General features: G+C 43.5%; 1 protein-coding gene across 1 annotated transcript; it reads right to left on the bottom strand.

The window, feature by feature from the left end:
* Positions 1-348: 348 nt before the first annotated feature.
* Positions 349-9,803, bottom strand: LOC308530684 (uncharacterized protein; the record flags this gene model as incomplete). Its single annotated transcript, XM_081107377.1, has 5 exons — positions 9,657-9,803; positions 6,186-6,312; positions 2,238-2,311; positions 619-1,168; positions 349-470 (listed from the first exon to the last, which is right to left on the bottom strand). The coding sequence occupies exons 1-5, from the start codon at positions 9,669-9,671 to the stop codon at positions 349-351; spliced, it is 888 nt and encodes a 295-aa protein (XP_080963503.1). The 5' UTR covers positions 9,672-9,803.
* Positions 9,804-17,870: the final 8,067 nt, after the last annotated feature.

Below are 17,870 nucleotides of genomic sequence, written 5' to 3'. Positions count from 1 at the left end.
TCCAGAATGAACTCTCTGATGACAAATAAGGTGTGAGGACCGGCCAAAGGCTTTGCCACATGCTCTACATTTATAAACCTTATCTCCGGTATGAAGTCTTTGATGTACATTAAGGGAGGAGGAATATCTAAAGGCTTTGCCACATTCTCTACATTTATAAGGCTTCTCTCCAGTATGAACTCTCTGATGGCAAGTAAGGGCTGCGGACTGCACATTCTCTACATTTGTAAGGTTTTTCTCCAGTATGAACTTTCTTATGTCGAATCATGCTTGAGGCGTGGAGGAATGCTTTGCCACATTCTCTACATTTGTAAGGTTTCTCTCCAGTATGAACTTTCTTATGTCGAATCATGCTTGAGGCGTGGAGGAATGCTTGACCACATTCTCTACATTTATAAGGCCTATCTTCAGTATGAACACTCTGATGATTAGTAAGAACTGCATGGTTTTTAAAGGATTTGCCACATTCTCTACATTTATAAGGGTTTTCTCCAGTGTGAATTCTCTGATGAAGAATACGGGTTGAGGGCTGGCTAAAGATTTTGTCACATTCTGAACATTTATAAGACTGTTCTTCCCTATGACTTCTATGATGTTGCATATGTCTTGAGGACTGACTAAAGACTTTTTCATTTTCCCTGAGTTTGTATAATTTTGCTTTAGTGTGAATTCTTCCTTTATGTACAATAAGAGAGGAATGACATTTAAAGGCTTTGCCACATGCTTTACATTTGTAAGGCTTCTCTCCAGTATAAATTCTCTGATTTAGAGTATAACCTGAAGGCCAATAAGATGTTTTACCAAAATCATTACATTTATAAGGTTCGTTTCCCCTATGGATTTTTTTGCGTCTATTTAGATCGAATATTTGACTGCAGACTCTCCCACATGGATTCCATTTGTAAGCCTGCTCCCCAGTAGGAATATTCTCTTGTTCATCATAATTTGAAGGCTGCAGAAAATACTGGACGAATTTACTTCCTTTGTGTGTCTTCTCCACAATAGGAAAAACCTGATGTATATTGTGATTGGACATTTGGTCAAAGACTTTTCCACTTTTATGATGCTCCTCTGGCAGCTCACTTGTCCAATGATTAAGATATGACTCTAGCTTAATGTTTTTCCAATGTTCAATCCATTCATAACTTCTGTCTCCGTTATGTGTAGTCTGGTGATTATGGGAGATAGAAAGACCTTTAGTGACAGTTATAATTTCATTAAATATGTACACTTGTTCCATAAAAACAATTTTGTGATACACATTAAACCTAGATGATTGTCTAACAAAAGCTTTCCTAATATACTAGACAAAAAATAAACACAAAACATTATTGTAAGAAGAAGAAGGATGAAGCCTTGTTTGAAAGATTACCAAATTGTCCTAGCTGGTTTGACTCAGTGGATAGAGCGTTGGCCTGCAGACTGAAGGGACCTGGGTTCTATCCCCAATAGGGGGCATGCCAAAGGCAGCCGATCAATGATTCTTTCTCATGATTGATGTTTCTCTCTCTCCCTCTCTCCTTCTCTCTGAAATAATTAAAAATATTTTTTAAAATAATCATAAAAATGAATAAATAAAATATTACCAAATTGCCCTGCCAGCATGGCTCAGTGGTTGAGCTTTGACATATGAACAAGGAGATCACAGTTCCATTCCCAGTAAGCGCACATGGCCTGGCTGCCGGATCAGTCCCCAGTGGGAGGCATGCAGGAGGCTGCCAATGAATGATTGTCTCTCATCATTGATGTTTTCCTCTCCCTCTTCCTTTCCCTTACTCTCTGAAATGAGTTACATTTTCTAAATATAGAAAATCATAAAACATTGCTAAATTGAGCACATTTTAATTTTATAGGTTCATGATAAATCTATATATTTTAGAAATGATTGACGAAGTTTAATTCCACCTGAATTTTAAACAACGCAAATTATTTACACTACAGACTACGCGAATTCCTAGTTTTTCCAAATTTCTTTTCCAAGAATGCATAACAGTAAAAACTTGTTTTCAACCTTCATGTGCACAAACACACTGATCTGCCAATGTAACTGACTTTAAATTGGGAGGTTTCCCAAATTCATAATATACCTGACCTCTTTAGGTAAAAAGAAATTTATTATGATAATTTTTCCAGATTAGTTGTTTATATTAATATCCTCTGTTGTCATCACACTCTTCTTCAAATTCCAAGGCTTTCATTAAGAGTACATTATCAAAGCGACACCTTTTATATCTTACCAGTATTATTTCACAGAATAAATCTTGTATTCTGGGCTTTGGCATAAAGGCCTGGTTATCTTTAGGTGATATAGCTGGAAAAAAAAAACACACGAATTTTCCATTTTGACAATCAGTTGAGTGCACTTAGAACTTACCAGCAAGTATTGACCAAATGACATTTTGGAGGACTCCAAGAGCCAGTATAGTATTGAATGAAATCTCAAGATAGTCACAATGAGGAAAACTCACATAAAGAGGGACAAAGAGTTGCTTACATTTGCCAATGATAATGGCTCAAACCCCCTGGCACACAATGGCAATATTATGAAAACACTCCCAATTCCCAGTTACTTCACTGGAGAGAGAGATGAGGGAAGTGCATTTGTGCATCTTCTATTTGTGGTGTTCTATTAAAGAAACACCTAACACTTTGATTTCTCTTGTGTAACTTTAGAAAATGAAAGGAATAGTCTGAGTGCTGCGGCTCCGAGGATAAGGGTCCGACCTATGAACCAGAGGTCACAGTTTGATTACAGGTGAGGGCACATGCCTGTGTTGCGGGCTCTTTCCCCAGTGTGGGGGAGCCAATCAATGATACTCTCTCATCATGGATATTTCTATCTCTCTCCCCATCTGCTTCCTTGAAATAAAAAGGTATTTTGAAAAAATAAAAAATATACAAGAAGAATAAAATCTTAAATAACTGCAGGCACACAATATTAAAGATAATTTGATATTAACGTATGTGGGTACACGGTTAAAAATGGCAATCTGCAGAGTTTTTGTATGCAGCTGACACTATGAGTTTAGGATACATTGATATAACCTTAAGATATTTTAAGTAGTTCTCATCGTCACAAGAAAAATAGAAAATAAAAAAAAAATGGCCCCAGCCGGCTTGGATCAGTGGATAGATAGAGTGTCAGCCTGCGAACTGAAGGGTCCTGGGTCCCATGCCAGCCAAGGGCACCTGCCTGGATTGTGGGCTCGATCCCCAAGAGGGGGGATGCAGGAGGCAGATGATCAATGATTCTCTCTCATCATTGATGTTTCTATCTCTCTCCCCCTCTCCCTTCCTGTCTGAAATCAATAACAAATTAAGTATGTATTTACATGAATAACAGCATAATTGAAAATGAAATATTAACAATTTACTTCCCAAGAAGGTGCACAACTTGTATGCTGTGAAGCATAAAATATTGCTGGGTGCCCTTTGCAGTGTGTCTCAGTGGTTAGAGTATGGGCCCACCCACCAAATGGTTGCAGGTTCGATCCGAACCCCATTTGGGATGTGTGAGGATGCCAAACAACAATGTGTCTCTCTCACATTGATATGATATTTCTCTCTCTTTCTTTCAATCCCCCTCCCTCCTTCCCACTCTCTCTAAAATTCAATGGGAAAAATAACATCGGGTGAGAAGTAACAAAAGAAAACACAGACACAGACAGACAGACACACACACACACACACACACACACACACACACACACACACACGAACACATGGCTGGCTGTAATTAAACACCGAATCAGTAAATTGGAAAACACATTCCATGATCTGACTGAAATGTTAACAGTATTAGCTGTCATTAGTACCCAGAGTTACCTAAACATTCAAAGCAATCCCTATCAAATTCCCAGTGACACCTGTGGTGGAAATAAAAAAAGCTCTTTCTAAAATTAATGTGGCCGAAACCGGTTTGGCTCAGTGGATAGAGCGTCGGCCTGTGGACTGAAAGGTCCCAGGTTCGATTCCGGTCAAGGGCATGTACCTGGGTTGCAGGCACATCCCCAGTGGGAGATGTGCAGGAGGCAGCTGATCGATGTTTCTCTCTCATCGATGTTTCTAACTCTCTATCTCTCTCCCTTCCTCTCTGTGAAAAATCAATAAAATATATTTAAAAAAAATAAAAAATAAAAAATAAAAATAAAATTAATGTGAATGTCATAGGACTCCACGTAACCAAGTGAATCATGAAAAGAATGTATGAAATTAAAAGCTTCAGGCTTCTTGATTTTAAAACATACTTCAAAGCTTCTGTTATTAAAGAAATTGTAATACAGCTATAGCCAGTTTGGTTTAGTGGATAGAGCACCAACCTGTGAACTGAAGATTCCCAGGTTCGATTATGGTCAAGGGCACATGCCAGGGTTGCCAGCTTGATCCCCAGTAGGGGACGTGTAGGAGGCAGCCTATCAATGATTCTCTCTCATCATTGATGTTTCTACCTATCTCTCCCTCTCCTTTACTCTCTGAAATCAATAAAAATGTTAGAAAATAAACGAACAAACAACAAAAAACAACAACCTGTAATACAGACATTAAGGCAGAGGGAAATAATAAAGCAAATTAGATTAAAAGGCCGACATACAAATCCTCCTGGATGGGGTCTAAAGACCTTGCATGTCTTATGTCATTAAGGGAATGCACATTATAACAATGAGAAGTAACAAAGAGCACAACCAAGCAATAGTAAACCACCATGGAACAGGCAGAATACAGAACACTGACCCCACCGAATGCCTTTGTGATGTGGAGCAATTCGAACTCCCAATCACAGCTGCTGAAAATGCCAAATGCTACAGCCCATTGGAGAGATGCTCTGGAGGTTTTATAAAACTGAATATACACTCAGTAATTAGGCTCCTTAACGTTAAATCAAAAAGTTGAGCCGTTTATCTATACAAAAGCCTACAAGGGGCTGCTTATTCATCATTTACAATTATTGGAAACAATGAAGAGGTCCATCAACAAGTTAATAGATAAATACACTGAAGTACAAACAATGAAGTATTATTACTAGCCTATTTAATAAAGTGGAAATATGCTAATTAGCCCTCATGCCATCGCAAAGACGATGGATCACACAGCCAATAAGGAGGAAAAAGGCTAATTGACTGTCATGCCCTTAAATATGTCGGCACCCAAAGCCAATAAGGAGGGAATATGCTAATTGGCTGTCCCGCCTTCAAAGATGGCTGCAACCACAGCCACAAGATGGTCGGCAGGGCAGTTGGGGGCGATCAGGATGGCAGGGGAGCACTTAAGCAACAAGCAAGCTGGCAGGGGAGTGGTTAGGGAGTGATCACACTGGCAGGCAGAAGCGGTTAGGTACAATCAGGCAAGCGAGTGGATGGGAGCCAGCAGTCCCAGATTGTGAGAGGGATGTCCGACATCCCCCGAGGGGGTCCCAGATTGGAGAGGTTGCAGGCTGGGCTGAGTACACCCCCACTGCCCCGTTAGCATGAATTTCGTGCACCGGGTATCTAGTAAAGAAATAATACATCAAGCCATGAAAAGACATGATAGAAGCCTAGATACATAGAACTAAGTGAAAGAATCCAATTTACCTACACAGGTAGGCCAGTTGCTTAGGGGATTGTACCAATATGCCAAAGTAGTATGTTTGATCTGTGGTCGGAGCACATACAAAAAAATCAACGAATGCCCAGCTGAAGTTTCTATCTCTCTCTAATTCTCCCTTCCTCCCTGAATTCAATAAAATCTTAAAAAATATAAAAATTAAAGAAACTGGAATATTTTGGGAGAGGCCTTCCTGTTTCCAATCCAAGTTGTCCTCTGGCCAGAAGACATGGTAGAATGTTAGAATGTTCTAGAAAATGATTTTAAAAAATTTTATCTTATGATAGTATCATAATTAGTATATATACTATGTAAAGTGTGCACTGAGTTCCTAATTCACATACTTCACAAAGCCTTTCTTTTCTACCCCCAATTTGTTTCCCTTTTTAAAAATGTATATTTTTATTGCTTTCAGAAATGAACGGAGAGGGAGAGAGAGACAGAAACATCAAGGATGAGAGAAAATTGTTGCTAAGGCCCAATTTGTTCTTTGAGAGCAAGAATCTACCAGAAAAAGCAGAAGCCCCTGAGAGATGATAAAATAATAATGGAAACAAAACCCTGGGGATGGAGTAGGAAATCGGGAAGGAAGTCATCCTCACCCAGGGAAGCCAGGTTGCTGTAGTTTTCCAACATCACATCCATGTACAACTTCCGCTGAGCTGGGTCCAGGCATTCCCACTCCTCCTGAGAGAAATCTATGGCCACATCCCTGAAGGTCAATGGTCCCTGAAAGAAAACACACATTGACCAAGAGGTCACCAGAAGAGTTCATAATGTCACCCAACATGAAAAGAGTGTCAGGAGAAGAGGTTTTGACCTGTGGGGTATCCTGAATTATCCAGTAAGATCACTTTGCTCCAGTAACATTCTCTGATGTGTTTTCTAACTGACACACGAGGATGACACATGTCCACAAATCCACAGTACAGATTTTATTTTACAGGAAAATAACCTTTAAAATTCAGGAATGCACAGGGGCATATGGATTTCTGAAGGCTGTATTTGCATCATTCAGGGTCAGTGATGTATATTTCTCAGCGGGAAAGGTCATGCTGGTTGAAAGTATTATGGACTTCTTCTCAATTGTGAAGCAGGCCACAACGAAATGAACTTCTGTGAAAATACAGACGCTGATCCAGGTTCTGAGATGGGGCCTGTGTTTGCACATCTGTCACAAGCTCACTTTTTACTTGTGATGCCAATATTTCGGAGTGATGTGCCAAACTTCTGAATACCCAGAAAAAGAAAACACAAGGAAAAATTCATACAGAACTTTGAACTAAAAGTGTCTATTAATGGAATTCAGTTCTCATGGAATAGGACACATAGGAACTACAATCTAATTTGGAAATTTACTGAGTAATCGTAGAAGAAGATTATTCGGCCAGATCCAGCTGGTGTGGCTCAGTGTTGCGTGCTGACCCATGCACCAAAAGGTCACTCACTCAATTCCTGCTCTGGACACATGAGCAGGTTGCAGGCTCAATCCCAAGTGTAGGGTGTACAGGAGGCAGCCGGTCAATGACTCTCTCTCATCATTGATGTTTCTATCTCTTTCTACCTCTCTTCTTCTTCTTCTTTGAAATACATAAAAATATACTTGGGGGGAAAAAACACAAAGAAAAACAGCTAAAATAAAGTTAACAGTTTAGGCACAGACACACACATTTTACAACTATGAAATCAAAATGGCTTAGTGACTGTATAAATCTCATGAATCTATTTGTGTATGATCGCCTTTGTGTTTTATAAACACAATACAGAGAGAAACTTAATGATATAAAGCCAAAAAGGCACACTGTTACCTTTGTGTGGTTGTAAATGCTCCCCTGGGGAGATATTTTCCATTGACTTTTTGAGAGTGAAAGGCAGGAAGGTAGAGTGAAAGGCAAGCAGAGAGAGGGAGAGAGGTCAATGTGAAGAGAGACAGAGACACATGGATTGGCTGCCTACCACAGGTACCCAGGAGCTACTTGCCCTAGGACAGGAATCAAACCCTCCACTACTGATCCACACCAGCCTGGGGGAACTAATTTTTTCTTACTAATACATTTCTTTCAAAATTTTTACATATCATTAGTGGAGAGCTATGTTGTAGAAATTTAGTAAAACTGATCAGACATTAATGATATCATTCTTGGAAACTTTCTAGAAAGTACAAAAAGTGACCATGTAGGGTACGTTCATGATGGAAGAATAGAATACAAGGAAAATGTAAAGAATCAAGGCCTGCCGAAACCAGTTTGGCTCAGTGGATAGAGCGTCAGCCTGCAGACTGAAAGGTCCCAGGTTTGATTCTGGTCAAGGGCATGTACCTGGGTTGCGGGCACATCCCCAGTAGGAGATGTGCAGGAGGCAGCTGATCGATGTTTCTCTCTCATCAATGTTTCTAACTCTCTCTATCTCTCTCCCTTCCTCTCTGTAAAAAATCAATAAAATATATTTAAAAAAAAAAAGAAAAAAGAATCAAGGCCTAATTGTTTACAGCTCCCATGCAAAAGCTAATGATCTGTAGGAAAGAAAAGTAAGTCTTTCATTTTCTAAAGCAAACGCTACCTAAGAGGACAGACATTGCCAGATGTGAAGTGATGGTCTTTGCACAACTTTCATTAAATCGCTACTACAGTGAGGGGAGCACCTCTGCCATGTGAACATCAGGTGGACTGAGACAAAGGGCATCAGGTGAGTGAAGCACAGGGAAGGTCAGGTCATCACTGGTGTGACATTACTGCGAAAAATACCTCAATAAATTTTAAAATTTTCTGGAAATGATCACAAATAAACATTTATTTTTGCATGTGTCAATCCACGTGTACCTCTCATGTACTTCCCAAGTCTTTCATAGTAATCTAATGAGCAAGTTTCTTCTATTTGCCCTTCTTTTCAGAACTTTCTGAGCTATTCTGAGCAGTAAAATGTGCAACTTCTTTTTATATATATATATATATATATATTTTATTGATTTATTACAGAGAGGAAGGGAGAGAGATAGAGAGTTAGAAACATCGATGAGAGAGAAACATCGATCAGCTGCCTCCTGCACATCTCCCACTGGGGATATGCCCGCAACCCAGGTACATGCCCTTGACCGGAATCGAACCTGGGACCTTTCAGTCCGAAGGCCGATGCTCTACCCACTGAGCCAAACCAATTTCGGCAAATGTGCAACTTCTTACCCCTGATCTAGAGCTCATGCTGCAGCCACGTGAACCTAAAACCTGCATTTTCCTTCTTCACTGATGCCTGAGCCTCTGACCCCATCCCAGTAGGGATGTTAGACATGGCTGCCTTCCAAGTTTGATCTGTCACAAAAGAAATGTTTTGATTAGTTGAAAGTCACTAATTAAAGGTAGGAATGCTTCCTGACCTGTGAGGGTGACAAAATGAGTGCAGACACGGCTCTGGCACAAAGGAGGGGATTATAGCCCAGCCAGTATGGCTGAGATGTAAAGGGCTGACCTATGAACCAGGAGGGCAGGCTTAGATTCCTGGTCAGGGCTCACTCCATACCCAGTGCAGGGTGGGGTGCAGGAGGCAGCTGATCCATAATTCTCTAACGTAATTGATATTTCTCTCTTTCTCTCCCTCTCCTATCCATTCTGAAATCAATAAAAATATTTTTTAAAAAAGAGAGTCAGGGCCGAAAGCGGTTTGGCTCAGTGGATAGAGCGTCGGCTTGCGGACTGAGAGGTCCCAGGTTCGATTCCGGTCGGGGGCATGTGCCTGGGTTGCGGGCACATCCCCAGTGGGGAGTGTGCGGGAGGCAGCTGATCGATGTTTCTCTCTCATCGATGTTTCTAACTCTCTATCTCTCTCCTTTCCTCTCTGTAAAAAATCAATAAAATATATTTAAAAAAAAAAAAAAGAAAAAAAGAGAGTCAGGAAAAAAAAGAAAAACACACACAAAAAAAGAGAAATATAGAAACTGCTGACATTGACTATGATCAATAAAGTAATGAAATAAGGAAAGAAAAACAACCTGAAAAGGCAAGAACACCAGAAAGAGAAATAAATCACCAGATGTTAGAGGAAAAGCAAACACAGCATTTGACAGAGGACACATCTGATACCTGAGAGGCAGCCATTGGGTCCTGGTCCTGATCACGGTCTGGGTTGTTTCCTCAGGTGACACTATGTTGAGGAGTCACAGCCTTTTAATCAGCTCACCTCATATTCACAGTCAGAAGGACCTGGAAATGAGGAAAAGGACACCCCTCCTGTCCTTGGTCACAGGAGAGAGACAGGAACAATGAGCTCCTACATGGAGACCCTACTGTGAATTTTTGAGTGTATGCGTTCATGCGTCTCTCCTCCCAAAGACTTTCACAAACTCCTACAGAAATGAGAAGGTGGGCTGCTATCCTGACCTCCTAAACCAAAGAGCACCCCCCTTACTTCCCCTGAACAAATTTTGCTCCCCACTCTCACAAAGGCATCCTGCAACCCTCCAGCTAATTCCTGTCCTCACCTTCCAATCACCTAGAGCACCTCAATAACCCATGATGCCCCACCTAGAGGAGCTGTCCAACTCTATGGGGGAAAGCGCACCTGAGGACATATCTTAAAGCTCCTTTGGGGAACTGAGAAGAGCCAGAGGATTTATCTAAAGATGTTTTTAAATAACAAATTATCAGACATAGAAAAAGTAAATTCAGGAAAGTAACACACACACACACACACACCACCAACCAACCACAGGAACAAAACTAAGGCTTCGAATATTCCTTTAAAAAGCATCAGATGATGACAGACACAGGTGACTTACTCCTTGCCATACCAGGAAATGACAAGAGACCCATGACCAACAGACAAGTATCTCCCCTCTGAGTGAATGAAGTTTGCAATTGGAAGGAAATAATTATAAAATTCCCAAGCCTTATACAGTGGACATTTATAATTGTCATTCAAATCTGTATAACTAAGACAATTCAGCTGTTAATTTAAATATATAAAGCCACACCTAGGCCACATAACTCAGTGATTGAGCTGGGACCTCTGAACAAGGAGGTCATGGTTAGATTCCTAGTCAGGGCCTATGGCCAGGTTGCAGGTTTGATGCTCAGTGAGGGGCCAGCAGGAGGCAGCTGATCAATAACTGCATATCTCTCCCTCTCTCTGCCTTCCGGAGATCAATAGTAATACGTATCTTTAAATACACACACACACACACACACACACACACACAAAGCCATGTAGCTGGACATTTGTAATCAAGGATCTGAAGTCCTGCCAAGAAGAGGTGAATGTTCCATCAGGAGCACAGCGTGACTTGCAAGCGAGTCACGCTGGGTCAAGACTGCACACAATCTTGAGTTCCCGGAACATTTACCTCCCTAAGAAAGTTTAAGATTAAATAGTTGTGGGTGTAGAGCAGCAAGGCAGGGCACAGCTGCAAGTTGTGTTCAATGCGCTATTGTAATATAGAACAAAACAAAATTTAGTTGATTTAACTGCTGACGCACTAACCCTGCACCAAACCCCAATAAAAACAATGGTTGAGAGTATAAAGGTTGCTACATGCCAGAGCAAGAAGTAGCCCTCTGTCCGTAAATCAATGTCAATTAATCGCCTGAGTGCTCATCTTACCTCTGCGTCTTCTGTTCATTAAACATCCCTCAACAAGCCACAAGCCGATAGATCCCAACTTCATGATCCTCACCCCATCAGCTCACCACTTGCCCAGATGAGGGTTCCCCTCCTCCCACTACATGTATTTCTGTCTGTGGATCTGTCTCTGTCTCCTGCTCCCTTTCTCTCCACTGTGGGCCTTTCCTGTGCCCCCCTTGCCCCTTCTCTTTCTCCCCTTTTCTCTCAGTCTGTCCTACACCTGGACCATGAAACTCCTGAAACCTACTTCCCTTCAGGGGCTCTGTCTCCCGGTCTCTGAGGCTCCATCTCCACACACGTCTGCGTCTCCCGCTCCCCCCGCCCGCGGCCCCTCTGCTGCCTGTTCCCCTCTGTCCGCTCCCACAGCTGCTGACTCAGGGCTGCTCCCTCTGCTCCCTCATCCCTGAGCCCCCCTTTCTGTCCCTGCACTCGCTCCCCCAACTCTTCTCCTCTGAACCAGTGTCTCTGTCTCAAGTGCCTCCTCCTGTGCGGACCCCACTTCTGCTCCCCAGGACCCGCTCCCTCTCAGCCCCCCTTCCTCTCTCTGGGCTCCCCTCCTCCCTGTGTCTCCACTTCCTTCCACCTCAGGCCACTTTCCCGAGTGACCCCCTCACTCCTACCGTCGCCGTCCAGCCCCCCCACACCCCCTATGGGCCCCTCTCTGTGGACCCCTCGCTGCCCTTCCTCCCGCCCACGTGTCTGTCTCTCACTCCCTCTCCTGACCCCCCAGCCTGGGCCCCCGCCCCCCGCAGTCACCGCGCCCACAAAGCCCCTCCCTGCGGGCAGGTCACCTCTTCAGGGGACACCGCGTCCTTCCCCCTGAGCCCCCCCCCCTCATGCACACTGTGCTCCCCGGGCAGGCAGACCCCTTATTAAATGGGGGTGGGCCTAGGAGGGGGGTGCAGACTCCCAGGCCGGGAGCCATCCGGGCTCTTTGGGCGGGAAGCGCCGGGCGGGGAGAGGGGCGCAAAGGGCGGGAACCCCCTGACCCAGACTCTCAGCCCCGCGGGGAGCACCGGCGGCCCCGGGAACGGTTTTCAGCGGGAAAACCGCGCGGCAGGCGGTGGCCACAGCCACAGGCGGAGAGACCCCGGGCCGGGGCCTCCGTTTCCTCCCAAAGGAACGCGGCGCCCGCACCGCGCAGCCTCCCGGGACCGGACTCACCGCTGACAGAGGCTCCGGGGCGGGGACCCCAACAAGGACTCCAGCGCCGGCAGCGCCCTCAGCCTTCCCTGCGGGGAGGGGGACGGGAGCGTCAGCTTTAAAGACAAACACCCTCCTCAGGGGGAACCGCCACCTTCCCCTCCACAGCCGCTTCCGCGTCTGCAAGGAACTGCGCAGGCGCCTCCCTGCGGGGTGGGCGGGGCCAGAGCCTGAGCTGATCCATTCTGCTTTGGGGAGGGGGGGGGGGGGGGACTAGCTAGAAGAGCAGGCCACAAGCACAGAGGGAAGGAGGGGCGGGCGCAAGGGGTCAGCTTAGACTTTCGTTTGCACAGCTCATGCACAGCTGGGGGCTGAGGGCTGACGCCCCCAGAGGGGACATAAGTACTGCCCTGCCCTAACCCACTGGTGAAATCTGCTCCCTGGGATCTGAAAAATCAGACAGAGGCGGAAAACCAGGACTACAGGCTTTATTAGAGGAGAAGGACCTGCCAGGCTGTCCTGCAAGGGGAGGAGAGCAGCACCTCCAGGGGTGGGCACACCTTTTGAGGGGAGGAATGGGAAGTGTTGGGGGCTTAGTGTACTCGCGGACACTGATTGGTGGCTTACTGCATTGACCATATAGAACAAGGGCTTAGGGTATTTGGCAGGTGTGGATTGGTGGTCCAATGAATAGTCCATATAAGGTACAGTGGGGCCTTGACTTCCAACTGTCCCGACTAACGAGTTTTTTGAGATACCAGCTGTCTCTCGGCCGATTTTTTGCTTTGAGTTGACAGAGTAATTTGAGTTAACGAGCTCCTTAACGAGCTCGGTCTCAGAAGGAATTAAACTCGTAAGTCAAAGCCCCACTGTACACGGTTAGTCACTCAGGTATTTCCAGGCTTCAGGTTAGGTCATACTCTGCCCACCAGTTGGGGGTAAAGGGAGGTTCTATCTATCAGTCTCCCTTGACCAAATTCTGCCTCCCCGCCTCCTGACCAACGCCTGCACCACACCCTGACCCTATAGCACACACTTCTATCCTAAAGGAAACCTAGTCACCCCCTCAGGGCTGACACCAACACCTGGGTCTCCAGCTGGGGTGAGAGAATGCAATGCAATTTCCTAAAGTCTCACCATGTCTCTGGGGCTGGCTCCTGGAAGTGGGACCAAACAGGAGGGAATCAGGGGAATTCACACAGAAGTTGCCTCGCTCCCAGAGGCTGTGCTTAGAGCTACTGGCTGGTCTGCTCTTCAGCTGCAGGTGTCCCAGGGAAGTGTCTTTCTCAAGATCTTCACAAGCCGGGAACACATTCTTACAGTGAAGTTACAAAGAATTCAAAAGTGGGGCCGATTGAGTTTGAAACCAGAAACTTCCTGACTCCAATTTCCCCGGAGTCATTAAAACCTCATTGAGGAGGCGGGAGGGGAAGGGCAGCCTGCTCTCTCAGCCCCTGTGTCTCCCCACTGAAGGAGAGGCAGCTTGAATTAAGGAAGTCAGCCATCTCAGCGGGTAATTATCAGTACAGTGTCTTATTCAACCATCCAGGCCCCTGACCTCAACTGCTCCTTGCCTTCCCTTTTTCTTTTCCCTTGGATAACAGTTCATTCTAGCTTTCCCTCCCACTTTCACTGCAATAAAAATCTCAACCACTCATCTGCCACCCCTTATAAAAAAAAAAAGAGAAGATGGAAGTGGGTTATATGAAATTGATTGGTGATAGAGAGGTGGGGGAGAGAGAGGCAGGTGAGGAAACCTCGAGGAGTGGATGAAAAGTAAAATGACTGATACATGTCTTTTATATAGGTGTACACACCTTAATTAACAGTGAACAATTAACATAATAAGAGGGTTTACAGTTTCCCCCTGGTGCACTGGTTGTGTCCTGAGGGCTCTCAAAAAGGGGGAGTTATCCTGATATTCAAAGGAATGTTATCCTGGCTGCAAAAGACAATAGACAGGCTTAGATAAGGATTCCCTCTTTTTAAGGAAAATTCTTGCATAGGACCTGACTACCTGTATAAATTGCTTTTAAAAAGATTTTCATTTCAGACCATCCTTTCTGGTTACTTTAGGTCTCTGACTTTGAAAGACTGATATGCAGGCCTTCAATGAGCTTGTTAAGGTAGCATGTGTCCCCTCTTCATGCACACATTCCCTTTAGGATAATCAACCCAAAGGAAGTACTGAGGAGCCAACTTTTTGTAGGATAATGAGGTGCCCTGGTACTGGGAAGGCTCAGTCTTAGTTTTTCTTCATAAATAATGGACCATTGGGGTTGGACAAAGACTGCAACCTTGGATGGCAGTCAGGGCCAGTTTTGTTTTTTTTTTGGTAAAGTGAAAATACTGTAAATGGGAGGCAGTCAAGTCTTATGGGCCTCTATTAAATATAACAAGCAATTTTTTAAAATAGATTTTTATTGGTTTCAGAGAGGAAAGAAGAGGGAGAGGTGGGTCAGCTGTCTCCTGCATGCCCCTCCCTGGGGATGGAGCCCACAACCCGGGCGTGTGCACCAACCTAGAATGGAACCCTCACCTGCCAGTTCCTAGGACTATGCTCAATAAGTGAGCAATGCTGGTACGGCACAAGAGATTAAATTTGTTATTATGATTCAGGTTTTGTTTTACTTATTATATATTGTGTTTAGTATATTTTCTTATAGTTTAAGGGCATATAATATACCTTCAGTAATATTAATAGCTGTGATACATATATGTTAGCTTGACAAAATCCTATTGTTATTAATTACTGCTACATTCATTAGATAGGCCACACCAGTGTTTTCGGATGGCTGACTATTTATGATGTTTGGGCTGTTCATTTTTTTTTTTTTAATATATTTTTATTGACTTCAGAGTGGAAGGAGAGAGAGATAGAAACGTCAATGATGAGAGAGAATCATTGACTGGCTGCCTCCTACACGGCCTCCACTGGAGATCGATCCTGCAACCCGGGTATGTGCCGTTGACCAGAATTGAACTTGGGACCCTTCAGTCCTCAGGCCGATGCTCTTTCCACTTAGCCAAACCGGCTAGGGCGGCTGTTCATTTTTGAAAAGTCTAATTTCTATTGTAGATGAGGGAAGTGTAAGAAACAGACACAGATGTCCAACCATGGGTAGGCAACTGATAACATAAGATACCTTCCAACACTGTGGGAGAGAAATTTTAATTAATATATTTTCAACAGAATATATTGATAGTAAGTTGTGATATTTGAAGTCTTTGTGTTCTGGGAGTACATTGTCAAATGAATGTTATTAATTTAGTAGTCTCTATAATCTCATTAAAGAGCCATCCTATCTAATAATAGACAAACATGGTAATTGACCATACCTTCGCTATGCCTCCCATTGGCTAATCAGCATGATATGCAAATTAACCACCAACAAAGATGATGGCTAATTTGCATACTGCAGGTAGGGTGGGACAGCATGAACCGCCAGCGCACCGCCATCCAAGGCAGGCCGGCTGCCCTGGTACCCGAGGTCAGCGGGTCCCGGGGTGGCAAGGCACGCCCTCCCCAGAAAGCCCCAAGAGCCGACCATGCCTTGCTGCCCCGGGACCCACCGATCTCACCCCGGAAGCCACCTGAAAGTCAGTGGCATAAATGTACCAATTAAAAGAGATTATGAGGGTGAATCTAAAACAAAATCCACTTTAAATATAAAGACACATATAGATTAAAAGAAAGGAATTCAGCTGCAGCCTGTTTTGCTAAGTGGATAGAGCATTTGGTGTGGACTGAAGGGTCCCAGGTTCGATTCCAGTCAACAGCATGTACCTCAGTTGCTGGATTGATCCCCAGTCCCTATCAAAGCATGTACAGGAGGCAACCAATCAATGTGTCTCTCCCTTTCCCTTCACTCTCTCTAAAATTCAATGGAAAAATATCCTTGGGTGAAGATTAACAAAAACAAAGTAAATGGATTAAGTAACATTAAAGAGATTATAAGAAAAATATATTCCAAATTATGTTAGTTGTATAATGGTTATGTTTAAATTATTAACACCTAAGAAATTGGGTGAAGGATACACATAATATGCTGTAGTATTTTATAGGGTTTTTTTACATGTATGAGATTATTTCAAATTAAAATATTGAAAAATTAATAAAATATTAATTGAAATGTGTATGCATTACATGAAAAAATCTCCTAATTGCTTCTAGCATAATTTATTAAATTGTGCTAAAATTTACAAGGGTTCAATTAAAAAACATCTTAATTCTAAATGATATAATACAAAATATATAATAGTGTAGTTATAAGCACTTATCTGAAAATAAAATTTTAAAGAAGTGAATTTAAAGAAGGGATTAGCCAAAGAAAATATATGCACAACCCAAGGACACAGACAACAGTATGGTGATGGCCAGAGAGAATTGGGGGGCAAGAGCTGGGTAGAGGGAGCAAAAGGGGGGAAATAGGGACATCCTATATAATAATAATAAAAGGCTAATATGCACATTGACTGAATGGCAGAATGACCAGTTGCTATGATGCACACTGGCCACCAGGGGACAGACACTCAATGCAGGAGCTGCCCCTTGGTGGACAATGCACTTCCATATGGGGAGTGTCACTCAGCCAGAAGGAGCCTCTCCCACCTTCGTGGCAGCACTAACGGTTTAGGCCTGATCCCTTGGGGGACTAAGCCTTAAGTCGGATATCCCCCGAGGGCTCCCTGACTGCCAGAAGGATGTCTGACTGCAAGCTTAGGCCTGTTCCCCTGGGGAGTGGGCCTAAGTTGACAGGTGGACATCCCCCAAGGGGTCCTGGACTGTGAATGGGAGCAGGCCGGGCTGAGGGACCCTCCTCTCTGAGTGCACAAATTTTTTGTGCACCAGGCCTCTAGATAATAATAATGTAGAATTTCTCCTTCTACTTTTTCTTCGAAAACAAATTTCTGGGGAATGATAAACTATTTACATGGTAACTTCACTAAAAGGCAGAACTTCCACATGGGTCAGCTAACTCTGAACACAGTTATCCTCATGCCTATTATATGTACACTGTCCAAGATTAGTGCTCTCACCAGAGCAAAATTCTCTGAAGAGTAATATATTTGGGGCCCAAAGGTAGAGATGAAAAAGGTTTTTTCCAACCCTTTACTTTCATCTGATATGGGTCTCATTTAGAGAGCATAAGTATGGGTATCGTTCTCATATCCATTCAGCTACCCTGTGTTTTCTGGTTGAAGCAGTTAACTCATTTATATTGTAAGTGATTATTAACTATAGGTATATAGTTATTGGCATTTTTAAATTAATTAACACAGTCCGAGCTGGAGACTTTAGCTTCCCATTGACATCAATGGATAGATCTGCCAGAAAAAAAGTCAATACAAAAAATTGGTCTAAAATGACTCATTAGACAAGATGGATTTGATAAGTTTATAGCAGAAATTATCAAGCAGAGTGTCACACTGGCAAACTGGTGTGCTGCGAGAATTTTTAGAACAAGAAACACCTGGCTATGTAGTCAACAGCACAAACTACATTTCCGATAGATTGTCAAATAAAATGTGAC

Source organism: Myotis nattereri, assembly GCF_964212035.1.
Source record: "Myotis nattereri genome assembly, chromosome: 15".
In the NCBI taxonomy this organism is placed as follows: Eukaryota; Metazoa; Chordata; class Mammalia; order Chiroptera; family Vespertilionidae; genus Myotis; species Myotis nattereri.
Note: the sequence above shows the minus strand (reverse complement) of the source record. Positions and strands in the feature narration are given on the sequence as shown.